General features: G+C 43.9%; 2 protein-coding genes across 3 annotated transcripts in view; one reads left to right on the forward strand and one right to left on the reverse strand.

Annotated features, from left to right (window-relative positions):
* LOC121577437 (obscurin) overlaps window positions 1-10,094 on the forward strand; it is a 62,424-nt gene extending 52,330 nt beyond the window's left edge. Inside the window, exons 66-72 of the mRNA XM_045223381.1 lie at window positions 171-338; window positions 496-601; window positions 827-1,066; window positions 1,462-1,679; window positions 2,216-2,312; window positions 8,817-8,966; window positions 9,163-10,094. Of these exons, the coding sequence (XP_045079316.1) occupies window positions 171-338; window positions 496-601; window positions 827-1,066; window positions 1,462-1,679; window positions 2,216-2,312; window positions 8,817-8,966; window positions 9,163-9,343 (1,160 nt within the window). The 3' untranslated portion in view covers window positions 9,344-10,094. The remainder of the gene's footprint in view (window positions 1-170; window positions 339-495; window positions 602-826; window positions 1,067-1,461; window positions 1,680-2,215; window positions 2,313-8,816; window positions 8,967-9,162) is intronic.
* Window positions 10,085-14,854, reverse strand: part of LOC121576546 (guanylate kinase-like) — a 40,492-nt gene continuing 35,722 nt past the window's right edge. For both annotated transcript variants that reach the window (XM_041889777.2, XM_041889775.2), the window contains 2 exons: window positions 13,776-13,861; window positions 10,085-11,157 (listed from right to left, as the gene is read on the reverse strand). In XM_041889777.2, the coding sequence (XP_041745711.2) occupies window positions 11,122-11,157; window positions 13,776-13,861 (122 nt within the window). In that variant the 3' untranslated portion in view covers window positions 10,085-11,121. The remainder of the gene's footprint in view (window positions 11,158-13,775; window positions 13,862-14,854) is intronic.

The following is a 14,854-nucleotide window of genomic DNA, read 5'->3' on the forward strand; positions in this document are numbered from 1 at the left end:
CTACTATGGTACAGAATGTATTAATTCTCTACAAAAATGGGTATGTGCAAGTGAAGTGAAGCTACGCTAAACTTGACAAGTTTAACACTATCTACAGGAGTGGGCAGATGATGATGACAATCTCAACATGTTGCATATCAAATATTTGTCCATACTCTGTGCTGCCACAGGTGGGGAGTGGAAGCTCCTGTCGGAGGAGGTGACAGACAGTTGCTACGTGGTGAAGGACTTACCCAGAGGAGCAGGATACGTGTTCAGGGTGGGCTGCATCACAAAGACAGGGGCAGGACCTTTCAGTGACCCTTCACCACCTGTTGTTATGGCAACCCATCCTGAAGGCATGAACATTCAAAATATATAATTTTGTTTTCCTTATATAAATGTATGATTCTTGTTGTAGTGTTTATTGATGAAACTCTTTGATGTTCTGATTTAGTGCTCCACCTCCCTTTTTGAGTCTGTGGCCAGACATAATACTTCTCCTTTGATCTACAGAGACCCACATTCCCCTCATCCAGACCGAGTCCCCAGGTTCAAAGGGCAGTGGGTCAGGAGGTCAACCTAGCCACAAGACCTACAGCTTCCTATCAGAGATCAACAGGTACTGAACATCTTTACTGGGTTAGGAAAGTTGCTGTTTTTATGGACGACGTGAATGTGTGCTAATTTAGCATATATTTGGTCCCAAATGTAAACCCGTGCACAACAGTATACACATATTGTTCTAAAATGTATTACACATCTTTACTTCACACCTGCAAGTAGGCCTATACAGATGTGTGTGCAATCTCTCTCACTATATTTCGCTCCATGTTGTCGGTATCAGGGGTCGTTTCAGCGTGGTGACCCAGTGTCAGGACAGCCATAGCCAGCAGCTATTTGCTGCCAAGATCACCCCCTGCAGGCCAGAGAAGAGACAGCTGGTGCTCAGGGAGTACCAGCTGCTGAAGAGGCTCAACCACCCCCACCTGGTGCAGCTGCAGACGGCCTACATAACCCCTTACTACCTGGTGCTCATCCAGGAGCTGTGTGCCGGCAGAGAGCTGCTCTACAACCTGGCTGAGCGGTGAGACAATATGATCACTGCCTGTTTTACATTACGACATTACTTAGTAGTGCTTGGGGGTGGTGTGTGTGTTAGTTTGTAGTCTTAACTGTAGTGTTATCATACAGAGTATGGATACAAAATTAGTTATCTACGGGACTTAGTGAAAACCATGGGTTTTAGATAAACAAAAACACACTATGCTCCCTCCCTCCCTCCCTCCCTCCCTCCCTCCCTCCCTCCCTCCCTCCCTCCCTCCCTCCTCCCTCCCTCCCTCCCTCTCCCTCCCTCCCTCCCTCCCTCCATTCCCTCACCTCCTCCCTCCCTTCCTCCCTCTCTCCCTCTCTCCTTCCCCCTCCCTCCCCGCCCTCCCGCCTTCCCTCCCTCCCTCCTTCCCTCCCTCCTCTCCCACACAGAGACCTGTATTCTGAGCTCCATGTAGCAGAGCTGCTGGCTCAGATCCTGAGTGCTGTGGACTACCTGCACGGTCGCCGCGTTGTCCACCTGGACCTCAAGTCAGACAACATGCTGGTGACGGACCGCAACGTGCTGAAAATCGTAGACCTGGGCTCTGCTCAGTCCTTCACGCCCGGACAGACACTCAACATAGAGCACATTCAGGGACAAGAGAAAGGTACAGCAAGCAATGACTGGGGAGGAAGAGTGGGAAGGATGAGTGGAAAGGATGACTGGGAAGGATGAGTGGGAAGGATGAGTGGGAAGGATGACTGGGAGGATGACTGGGAGGATAATAATAATAATAATAATAATAATAATAATAATAATAATATGCCATTTAGCAGACGCTTTTATCCAAAGCGACTTACAGTCATGCGTGTATACATTTATTTGTGTATGGTATATTTAGGATAAGCGGGAAGGATGACTGGAAAGGATGACTGGGGAGGATGAGCGGGAAGGATGAGAGGGAAGGATGATTGGGTAGGTTGACTGGGAAGGATGAGTGGGAAGGATGAGTGGGAAGGAGGAGCGGGGAGGATGAGCGGGAAAGATGACTGGGAAGGATGACTGGGAAGGATGAGCGGGGAGGATGATTGGGAAGGATGAGTGGGAAGGATAAGTGGGAAGGCTGACTGGAAAGGATGATGGAAACATTGTAAAGTAAAACTCATATGAAGAATGTCCTCTCTATCTGTCATGTTTTGTCAGTTTACATTGTCCTTCCTAAAGCTCCGGAAATCCTCGACGGACAAGGAGTCGGACCTGAGACCGATATCTGGGCTATTGGGGTGTTAGCTTTTACAATGTAAGTATAGAAAGACACATGCAGATTAATTTATTTAGCAAAAATTACACTTCTCTCAATGTTTAGAGCCCTGATAGCCCAGGATGCATCAGTTTGATCCTATATACAAAACACTGACTGGTGCCGACGAAGATGGCAGCCTTGTGACTAGCTCTTAGGAAACTTTGCGGTATTTTGTTTTTTTTATATATAATTTTGTACATTATTAGCTCAGAAAGTGTTTTTTATCATTACATACAGCCGGGAAAAACTATTGGATATCAGAGCGGCGGTAACTCACCAGCATTATGACCAGGAATATGACTTTCCCGAAGAAGAGCCTATGTTTGCTCTCCTCAGGGCAATTGAACTGATTCCAGCGGCTGACCCAAAACATCGCTGGCAGAGGAGAGGCACTCAGAGCGGCCTGCTGGTTCGACTTAGGAGGCACCACACCACCCACCGCTTCCAAGTATACTACTTGCTAATGTTCAGTCTTTGGATAACAAAGTCAACGAGCTCCGGGCAAGGATTTCTTTCCAGAGAAACATCAGGGCCTGTAACATACTTTGTTTCACGGAAACATGGCTCTCTGGGGATATTCTGTCGAAATCGGTCCAGCCAGATGGGTTCTCAGTTCATCGCGCAGACAGAAATAAATATCTCTCCGGGAAGCAGAAGGGTGGAGGTGTATGTTTCTTGATTAACGACTCATGGTGTAATTGAAGTAACATACAGGAACTCAAGTCATTTTGTTCACCCGACCTAGAATACCTCACAATCAAATGCCGACCGTATTATCTCCCAAGATAATTTTCTTCGGTTATAGTCATGGCCGTGTATATCCCCCCTCAAGCCGATACCACGACAGCCCTCAAAGAACTTCACTGGACTTTATGCAAACTGGAAACCACATATCCTGAGGCTGCATTTATTGTAGCCGGGGATTTTAACAAAGCAAAATTGAGGACTAGGCTGCTGAAGTTCTATCAACATATCGACTGTTGTACTCGGGCTGCTAAAATTCTCGACCATTGCTATTGGAACTTCCGGGATGGTTATAAGGCCCTAATTTAGACAAATACACTGAAACAGTGACTGTGTTTATCAGGAAGTGTATAGGAGATGTTGTGCCCACTGTGACTATTAAAACCTACCCTAACCAGAAACCGTGGATAGATGGCAGCATTCGTCCAAAACTGAAAGCGCGGACCACCGCATTTAACCATGGCAAGGTTACTGGGAATATAGCAGAATACAAACAGTGTAGCTACTCACTATGCAAGGAAATTAAACTGGCAAAACATACAGGAGACTTATGTGGCAGGGTCTACAGACAATCACGGACTACAAAAGGAAAACCAGCCATGTCGCGGACACTGACGTTTCAATTCCGGACAAGCAAAACACCTTCTTTGCCTGTTTTGAGGATAACATAGTGCCACTGACGCGGCCCACTACCAAGGACTGTGGGCTCTCCTGCTCCATGGCCGATGTGAGTAAGACATTTAAGCATGTTAAACCCCGCAAGGCTGCCGGCCCAGACGGCATCCCTAGCCGCGTCCTCAGAGCATGCGCAGACCAGATGGCTGGTGTGTTTACGGACATATTCAATCTCTCCTTATTCCAGTCTGCTGTCCCCACATGCTTCAAGATGGCCACCATTGTTCCTGTACCCAAGAAAGCAAAGGTAACTGAACTAAATGACTATCGCCCCGTAGCACTCAGCTCTGTCATCATAAAGTGCTTTGAGAGACTAGTCAAGGATCATATCACCTCTATCCTACCTGTCACCCTAGACCCACTTCAATTTGCTTACCGCCCCAATAGATCCACAGACGATGCAATCAGCATCACACTGCACACACTACCCTATCCCATCTGGACAAGAGGAATACCTATGTAAGAATGCTGTTCATTGACTATAGCTCAGCATTCAACACCATAGTACCCTCCAAGCTCATCATTAAGCTTGAGGCCCTGGTTCTGTACCCCGCCCTGTGCAACTGGGTCCTGGACTTCCTGATGGGCCACCCCCAGGTGGTGAAGGTAGGAAACAACATCTCCACTTCGCTGATCCTCAACACTGGGGCACCACAAGGGTGCATGCTCAGCCCCCTCCTGTACACCCAAACACGCCTCCAACTCAATCATCAAGTTTGCAGACGACACAACAGTAGTAGGTTTGATTACCAACAATGACAAGACAGCCTACAGGGAGGAGGTGAGGGCTCTGGGAGTGTGGTGCCAGGAAAATAACCTCTCACTCAACGTCAACAAAACAAAGGAGATGATCGTGGACTTCAGGAAACAGCAGAGGGTGCACCCCCCTATTCCACATTGACGGGACTGCAGTGGAGAAGGTGGAAAGCTTCAAGTTGCTTGGCATACACATCACTGACAAACTGAAATGGTCCACCCACGCAGTGTGGTGAAGATGGCGCAATAGAGCATTTTCAACCTCAGGAGGCTGAAGAAATTTGGCTTGGCACCTAAAACGCTCACAAACTTTTACAGATGCACAATTGAGAGTATCCTGTCGGACTGTATCACCGCCTGGGACGGCAACTGCACCGCCCGCAACCGCAGGGCTCTCCAGAGGGTGGTGCGGTCTGCCGAACGCATTACCGGGGACAAACTATCCGTCCTCCAGGACACCTACAACACCCGATGTCACAGGAAGGCCAAAAAGATCATCAAACCACCCGAGCCACTGCTTGTTCACCCCGAAGGCGAGGTCAGTACAGGTGCATCAAAGCTGGGACCGAGAGAATGAACAGCTTCTATCTCAAGGCCATCAAACTGTTAAATAGCCATCACTAGCACATTAGAGGCTGCTGCTACCTATTGAAATCACTGGCCACTTTAAGAAATGGAACACTAGCCACTTTAATAATGTTTATATATCTTGCATTATTCATCTCATATGATTTTGTTGAAGTCGGAAGTTTACATACACCTTAGCCAAATACATTTCAACTCAGTTTTCTTTTACAATTCCTGACATTTATTCCTAGTAAACATTCCATGTCTTAGGTCTGTTATGATCACCACTTTATTTTAAGAATGTGAAATGTCAGAATAATAGTAGAGAGAATGATTTATTTCAGCTTTTAATTCTTTCATCACATTCCCGGTGGGTCATAAGTTTACATACACTCAATTAGTATTTCATAGCATTACCTTTAAATTGTTTAACTTGGGTCAAACATTTCGGGTAGCCTTCCACAAGCTTCCCACAATAAGTTGGGTGAATTTTGGCACATTCCTCCTGACAGAGCTGGTGTAACTGAGTCAGGTTTGTAGGCCTCCTTGCTCGCACACGCTTTTTCAGTTCTGCCCACAAATTTTCAATAGGATTGAGGTCAGGGCTTTGTGATGGTCACTCCAATACCTTGACTTTGTTGTCCTTAAGCCATTTTGCCACAATTTTGGAAGTATGCTTGGGGTCATTGTCCATTTGGAAGACCCATTTGTGACCAAGCTTTAACTTCCTGACTGATGTCTTGAGATGTTGCTTCAATATATCCACATACTTTTCCTTCCTCATGATGCCATCTATTTTGTGAAGTGCACCAGTCCCTCCTGCAGCAAAGCACCCCCAAAGCATGATGCTGCCACCCCCGTGCTTCACGTTTGGGATGGTGTTCTTCTACTTGCAAGCAACCCCCTTTTTCCTCCAAACATAACGATGGTCATTATGGCCAAACAGTTATATTTTTGTTTCATCAGACCAGAGGACATTTCTCCAAAAAGTACGACCTTTGTCCCATGTGCAGTTGTAAACCGTAATCTGGCTTTTTATGGTGGTTTTGGAGCAGTGGCTTCTTCCTTGCTGAGCGGCCTTTCAGGTTATGCCGATATAGGACTTGTTTTACTGTGGATACAGATACTTTTGTACCTGTTTCCTCCAGCATCTTCACAAGGTCTTTTGCTGTTGTTCTGGGATTGATTTGCACTTTTCGCACCAAAGTATGTTAATCTCTAGGAGACAGAACACGTCTCCTTCCTGAGTGGTATGATGGCTGCGTGGTCCCATGGTGTTTATACTTGCGTACTATTGTTTGTACAGATGAACGTGGTACCTTCAGGCGTTTGGAAATTGCTCCCAAGGATGAACCAGACTTGTGGAGGTCTAAAAAAAAAAATTCTGAGGTCTTGGCTGATTTCTTTTGATTTTCCTATGATGTCAAGCAAAGACGCACTGAGTTTGAAGGTAGGCCTTGAAATTCATCCACATGTACACCTCCAATTGACTCAAATTATGTCAATTAGCCTATCAGAAGCTTCTAAAGCCATGACATCTTTTTCTGGAATTTTCAAAGCTGTTTAAAGGCAGAGTCAAGTTATTGTATGTAAACTTCTGACCCACTGGAATTGTGATACATTGAATCATAAGTGAAATAATCTGTCTGTAAACAATTGTTGGAAAAATTACTTGTGTCATGCACAAAGTAGATGTCCTAACAACACATCTGCCACACTGATCCTCAACACGGGGGCCCCTCAGGGGTACATGCTCAGTCCCCTCCTGTACTCCCTGTTCACCCATGACTGCATGGCCAGGCACGACTCCAACACCATCATTAAGTTTGCCGACGACACAACAGTGGTAGGCCTGATCACCGACAACGATGAGACAGCCTATAGGGAGGAGGTCAGAGACCTGGCCGTGTGGTGCCAGGATAACAACCTCTCCCTCAACGTGACCAAGACAAAGGAGATGATTGTGGACTACAGGAAAAAAAAGAGGACTGAGCACTCCCCCATTCTCATCGACGGGGCTGTAGTGGAACAGGTTGAGAGCTTCAAGTTCCTTGGTGTCCACATCACCAACGAACTATCATGGTCCAAACACACCAAGACAGTCGTGAAGAGGGCACGACAAAGCCTATTCCCCCTCAGGAGACTGAAAAGATTTGGCATGGGTCCTCAGATCCTCAAAAAATTCTACAGCTGCACCATCGAGAGCATCCTGACTGGTTGCATCACCGCCTGGTATGGCAACTGCTTGGCCTCCGACCGCAAGGCACTACAGAGGGTAGTGCGTACGGCCCAGTACATCACTGGGGCCAAGCTTCCTGCCATCCAGGACCTCTATACCAGGCGGTGTCAGAGGAAGGCCCTCAAAATTGTCAAAGACTCCAGCCACCCTAGTCATAGACTGTTCTCTCTGCTACCGCACGGCAAGCGGTACCGGAGGGCCAAGTCTAGGTCCAAAATACTTCTCAACAGCTTCTACCCCCAAGCCATAAGACTCCTGAACAGCTAATCATGGCTACCCGGACAATTTGCACTGCCCCCCACCCCCACCCCCACCCCCACCCAATCTTTTTACGCTGCTGCTACTCTGTTAATTATTTATGCATAGTCACTTTAACTCTACCCACATGTATATATTACTTAAACTACCTCAACTAGCCGGTGCCCACGCACATTGACTCTGCACCGGTACCCCCCTGTATGTACAGCCTCCCTACTGTTATTTTATTTTACTTCTGCTCTTTTTTTCTCAACACTTTTTTGTTGTTGTTTTATTTTACTTTTTTATTAAAAATAAATGCACTGTTGGTTAAGGACTGTAAGTATGCATTTCACGGTAATGTCTGCACCTGTTGTATTTGGCACATGTGGCCAATACAATTTTATTTTATTTTATTTGATTGATGGTTGAAAACAAGTTTTAACGACTCCAACCTAAGTGTATGTAAACTTCCGACTTCAACGGTATATACTGTATTCTATAATATTCTACTGTATCTTAGTCGATGCCGCTCTGTCATTGCTTGTCCATATATGTATATATTCTAAATTCCATTCCTTACTTATATTTGTGTGTATTGGGTATATGTTGTGAAATTGTTAGATATTACTTGTTAGATATTACTGCACTGTCGGAGCTAGAAGCACAAGTATTTTGCTACACCCGCAATAACATCTGCTAAACACGTGTATGTGACAAATCAAATTTGATTTGATTTGTACAAAACATTATTAACACCTGCGCTTTCCATGACATAGACTGACAAAGAGAATCCAGGTGAAAGCTATGACCTGTTATTGATGTCACTTGTTAAATCCACTTCAATCAGCGGAGATGAAGGGATTTTTAAGGAAGGATTTTTAAGCCTTTAGACAATTGAGACATGTATTGTGTATGTGTGCCATTCAGACGGTGAACGGGGTATGGTAGTAGGTGCCAGGAGCACTGGTTTGTGTCAAGAACTGCAACGCTGCTGGGTTTTTCACGCTCTACAGTTTCCTGTGTGTATCAAGAATGGTCCACCACCCAAAGGACATCCAACCAACTTGACACAACTGTGAGAAGCATTGGAGTCAAAATGGGCCAGCATCCCTGTGGAACGCTTTCGACTCCTTGTAGAGAGGGGGTAGGGGGCGGGGGCGTACATCTCAATATTAGGAAGGTGTTCCTAATGTTTTGTATACTCAGTGTAGAGTAATACTGCCATTTATTCATATTTTTGTCCTCTGATATGTCTATATATCCTCCCTCTAACCACCTAGGTTGAGTGCAGATAGCCCGTTCCATTCAGACCTAAACTGGGAGAGGGACAGGAACATCCGAAAGGGGAAGATCCAGTTTGGCCGCTGCTACCCTGGCCTGTCAGAGGCAGCAATCAACTTCATGAAGAACACACTGAGCAACAAGGCCTGGTGAGTCCATTGGCCACATCTTAGCCAACCAGCACCTATATCTATTGCCTATTTGAGATAGCCAAGGTACACCCAAAGTTGTTTCATTGAGAGGTAATTGATAGGTAGTGTTAACGTTATAACAACCAGAACCAACCATTTCAGAATTTTCCCGATGTGTTTCATCTGATGCGTTTCCTGTGATGTATTTCCTCAGGGGGAGACCCTCAGCAGCTGAGTGCCTCCAGAACCCTTGGGTACGGGGTGAGCGGGCCCCCTCCAAACACAGAGACTCCATCTTGTGTTTCTCTACCGACAAGCTGCAGGCCTTCCTCAAGGAGAGAGAGGTGAAACGAGACCAGGTCCGCACCAAGCTGCAAGGCCCGTTCTTCCATTGATCTGCTCTTCCATTTGGACTGTTAGGAATTACAAATGAACTGGAGCTGGATGATGTATCTTCATAGCCCAGATCCTGATCACAAATATGTGATGTCTTACAAATTTACATTTACATTTTTGTCATTTTTGTTGATCCAAAATAGAGACTGGTCAAATGTGTATGTATTAATGGCTGTCTAAAGTTTTGTTAAAAGTGTATATGTCTGAATGAATTGGACTTTGGCTTTGGTTGAATTACGGCGTCATGATATCAGGGAAATGTTTAGTTAGATGCTTTATGCAAAAACAGTTGCATGAGTTTGAAAACATGAGGATGTGGATGTGTGAATACATCGTCCCTTGGAGTTTGCGGCATTGGACATTACAAAAGTTAATATTTAATTCTCTAGATTTGTAGATTTTGTGGTTTATTAGCCAAGGCGACAGATCAGAGGAGGGTTCATGTGCCCAAAGCATAGCAAGGGCCCCTACCTGCATACAGTTTTGTCTCACAAAGAGAGGAATGTTGAAATCCCTATCGGTAGATACATATAGACAAATATTTAGATATAAATATAGATATTAAGAGTGAAAGATTTACACTATTGCAATGTTTTACATGTTTTCAATGGTCTTATTGTTATAATGTATAAATGGAGAAAATTAAGTTTAATTTTGATGATGGTTTATTTGATTTCATGGAGTATTCCTGTACCTTGGGACCGGTGCTGTATGTACTGAAAGACACATTAAACAGTATATGAGTGGTAAGAACGTTTTATTTGTCTAGCTCCGTCGCATACAAAAGCATACACTGCAAGACACACACGTTTTCTTTCCTGCAGATGGATGGCTACAGTAAGTGACCTAGAGTTAAACTGACGACCTCAGGTCTGACTTGTGACCTATGAAAGCTGTCTCTTGAGTGCTTTGGTCCTTACCCAGTCAGTTACATATTCAATTAGTATAACACGCTCAATTAGTATAACACCCCCACAATACACATCCCAGGAAGAGTAGCTGATGCTTTTGCAACGGCTAATGGGGATCCTAATAAACACCAATACCACCATTCGGTGTAACATCATTCAGACTACAGTATCACAGATTAAAACCAAGAGAGAAAATGAGACTACAGAATGGTGTTTTACTATTTGACCAATATGAATATAATGAAGATTAAGACATATCAGTTTTTACCTCAAAGCTAGACCGCTAATATGACATTTCACAGCTAAGACACCGTTTTATGCACAACTTTTGTTTTACTGCTTCATATGCTGGATGGTCATCACACATGTCAAGTCAGGGGCATTCATCACACATGTCAAGTCAGGGGCATGTTAAGTACAATGTCGAACCTTAGATTATAACCACAAAACTCTGAATGAATGAAGGTCTATTGGCTTTGGCAGTGGTTTCTATTTGTCTACATGGCTGAAACCCAGTTGGCAGTAAGGTTAAAAGTAGACGTTTACTATTTAATGTATCTACTGTATACTCTACACGTACCTTTCAAATGTCCCGTTGTCTTACTCAAAAGTGTCCCGCTGCTCTACTCATAATTCCTCATAAATGATGGACTGAATGAATATGGAAAACAACCTAAGAATCTAAGACCATCTTCTTGAGTCCACAGTATGTGTTTCTGTGGAAATCCCGACAGTATTCGTATGGCAACCCTCAGAACATTTCCGTTTGTGGCTAAATCGAAATGAGCTGGTGTCAGATGTCGGCTTCTGTGTCTCCTATAAAGTACCAGGCAAGAGGAAGACTGGGACACTGTTGCTGCAGCTCCTTACGACTCGATGCCCTCCTGAACTTTCATTATTTCCTGTTGAGGAGAGGAGTAGAAGGCGGTCAACCAACGTGAGACAAGGTGCGACCCCCCCCCCCTCATTCAATGTTTAACTGATGTAACAGGCCCTGTGTAGTTACATGTAACAATGCTACCCATGACCTGTATAAAAGACACCTGGGAGCCAGAAATCTTTCTGTTTGAGAGGGGGTCAAATACTTATTTCCCTCATTAAAATGCAAATACATTTATAACATTTTTGACATGCGTTTTTCTGGATTTTAGTTGTTGTTATTCAGTCTCTCACTGTTCAAATAAACCTACCATTAAAATTATATACTGATCATTTCTTTGTCAGTGGGCAAACATACAAAATCAGCAGGGGATCAAATACTTTTTTCCCTCACTGTACATACTCTTATCCAACATGGAATGAATGTATCTAGTCAACACATCCTGTATCTAGTCAGCACCTGCTGTATTTAGTCATCAACACCTCCTGTATCTAGTCATCAACACCTCCTGTATCTAGTCAACACATCCTGTATCTAGTCAACATCTCCTGTATCTAGTCAACACATACTGTATCTAGTCAGCACCTCCTGTATAAAGTATTCAACACTACCTCTATCTAGTCATCAACACCTCCTGTATCTAGCCTACACATCCTTTATCTAGTCAACACCTCCAGTATCCAATCATCAACACCTCCTGTAACTAGTCAACAATACCTCCAGTATCTAGTCAACATCTCCTACATCTAGTCATTGACACCTCCTGTATATAATCAACACATCCTGTGTCTAGCCATCAACACCTCCTGTATCTAGTCATCAACACCTCCTGTATCTAGTCAACAACAACTCCTGTATCTAGTCAATACCTCCTTTAGCTGGTCATCAACACCGCCTCTGTCTAGTCAACACCTCAAGTATCTAGTCAATGCCTCCTGTATCTAGTCATCAACACCACCTGTATCTAGTCAACACATCCTGTATCTAGTCATCAACACCACCTGTATCTAGTCAACACCTCTTGTATATAGTCAACGCCTCCTGTATGTAGTCAATAACACCTCCTGAATCTAATCAACACCTCTTGTATCTAGTCATTATACCTCCTGTACCTAGTCAACACTTCAATTATCTAGTCATCAACACCTCCTTTATCTAATCAACAATTCTAGTTGATATCTCCTGTATCAAGTCAACCCCTATTGTATCTAGTCATCAACTGCTGTATCTAGTCATACCTCCTGTATCTAATCAACAATACCTCCTGTATCTAGTCAACACCTCCTGTATCTAGTCATTATACCTCCTGTACCTAGTCAACACTTCAATTATCTAGTCATCAGCACCTCCTTTATCTAGTCAACACTTCCTGTACCTAGTCAACACCTCAATTATCTAGTCATCAACACCTCCTTTATCTAATCAACAATTCCTTCTGTATATAGTCAACACCTCCTGTATCTAGTCATCAATGCCTCCTGTACCTAGCCAACACCTCAATTATCTACACCCCCTTAAATACATTTACATTTTAGTCATTTAGCAGATGCTCTTGTCCAGAGCGACTTACAGTTAGTGAGTGCATAATTTTTTTTTCTCATACTGGTCCCCCATGGGAATCGAACCCACAACCCTGGCGTTGCAAGCGCCATGCTCTACCAACTGAGCTAAACGGGGCCATCTAATCTAATCAACAACTGCTCCTGTATCTAGTCAACACCTCCTGTATCTATTCATCAACACCTCTTGTATCTAGTCATCAACACCTGCTGTATCTAGTCAAGACCTCCTGTATTTAGTCATCAATACCGCCTGTATCTAGTCAACAACACCTCTTGTATCTAGTCAACACCTCCTGTATCTATTCATCAACACCTCCAGTATTTAGTCATCAACACCTCCTGTATCTAGTCAACACCTCATGTATCTAGTCAACATCTCCTGCATCTAGTCATCAACACCTACTTTATCTAGTCAACAATACCTACTGTATCTAGTCAACGCCTCCTGTATCTAGTCATCAACACTTCCTGTACCTAGTCAACAAGACCTCCTGTATCTAGTCAACAACAACTTCTGTATCTAGTCAACACTTCCTGTATCTAGTCATCAACACCGCCTGTGTCTAGTCAACACCTCAATTATCTAGTCATCACCTCTTGTATCTAGTCATCAACACCTCCTGTATCTAGTCAACAACAACTCCTGTATCTAGTCAATACCTCTTGTATCTAGTCAACACGTCCTGTATCTAGTCATCAACATGTCCTGTATCTAGTCAACAACACCTCCTGTACGTAGTCAACAACACCTCCTGTATCTAGTCAACAACAACACCTGTATCTAGTCAACACTTCCTGTATCTAGTCAACACCTCCTGTATATAGTCATCAACACCTCCTGTATATAGTCAACAATACATCCTGTATCTAGGCATCAACACCTCCTTTATTTAGTCAACCACGTCTCCTGTATCTAGTCAATTCCTCCTGTATCTAGTCAACACCTCCTGTATCTCCTCAACAAAACCTCCTGAATTTAATCAAAACCTCCTGTATCTAGGCATCAACACCTCCTTTATTTAGTCAACCACACCTCCTGTATCTAGTCATTAGTCAGCCATCTTCTTTTCAGACTCACCTCCTTAAGAACACTTTGCAACTTCTCATAGGACTCATCCAAGTCATCGTTGACAATGACAATGTCAAACAATCCAGGCTGGTTGCCTAAAATAGAAGAGTGAAGAAAAAATCATGAAAACACTTTAAATAAATCATTGTCAATGGCATGTAATGGACTGTCCTTACTTCAATTCACATCCCTCAAACATTTGTAGGTTTAAAACCAGTTTACATAGGACAGTAAAGATGACCTACACTCCTCCATGTTTACATAGGACAGTAAAGAGGACCTACACTCCTCAATGTTTACATAGGACAGTAAAGAGGAACTACACTCCTCCGTGTTTACATAGGACAGTAAAGAGGACCTACACTCCTCCATGTTTACATAGGACAGTAAAGAGGACCTACACTCCTCCGTGTTTACATAGGACAGTAAAGAGGACCTACACTCCTCCATGTTTACATAGGACAGTAAAGAGGAACTACACTCCTCCGTGTTTACATAGGACATTAAAGATGAACTACACTCCTCCATGTTTACATAGGACAGTAAAGAGGACCTACACTCCTCCGTGTTTACATAGGACAGTAAAGAGGAACTACACTCCTCCATGTTTACATAGGACAGTAAAGAGGAACTATCAATCAATCAATCAATCAATTTTATTTTATATAGCCCTTCTTACATCAGCTAATATCTCGAAGTGCTGTACAGAAACCCAGCCTAAAACCCCAAACAGCTAGTAATGCAGGTGTAGAAGCACGGTGGCTAGGAAAAACTCCCTAGAAAGGCAAAACCTAGGAAGAAACCTAGAGAGGAACCAGGCTATGAGGTGGCCAGTCCAGTCTTCTGGCTGTGCCGGGTGGAGGTTATAACAGAACCATGCCAAGATGTTCAAAAATTGCATAAGTGACAAGCATGGTCAAATAATAATCAGGAATAAATCTCAGTTGGCTTTTCCTAGCCGATCATTAGAGTTTAAAACAGCAGGTCTGGGACAGGTAGGGGTTCCATAACCGCAGGCAGAACAGTTTAAACTGGAATAGCAGCAAGGCCAGGCGGACTGGGGACAGCAAGGAGTCACCACGGCCGGT

This window comes from Coregonus clupeaformis, chromosome 11, assembly GCF_020615455.1.
Source record: "Coregonus clupeaformis isolate EN_2021a chromosome 11, ASM2061545v1, whole genome shotgun sequence".
NCBI classification, from domain to species: Eukaryota; Metazoa; Chordata; class Actinopteri; order Salmoniformes; family Salmonidae; genus Coregonus; species Coregonus clupeaformis.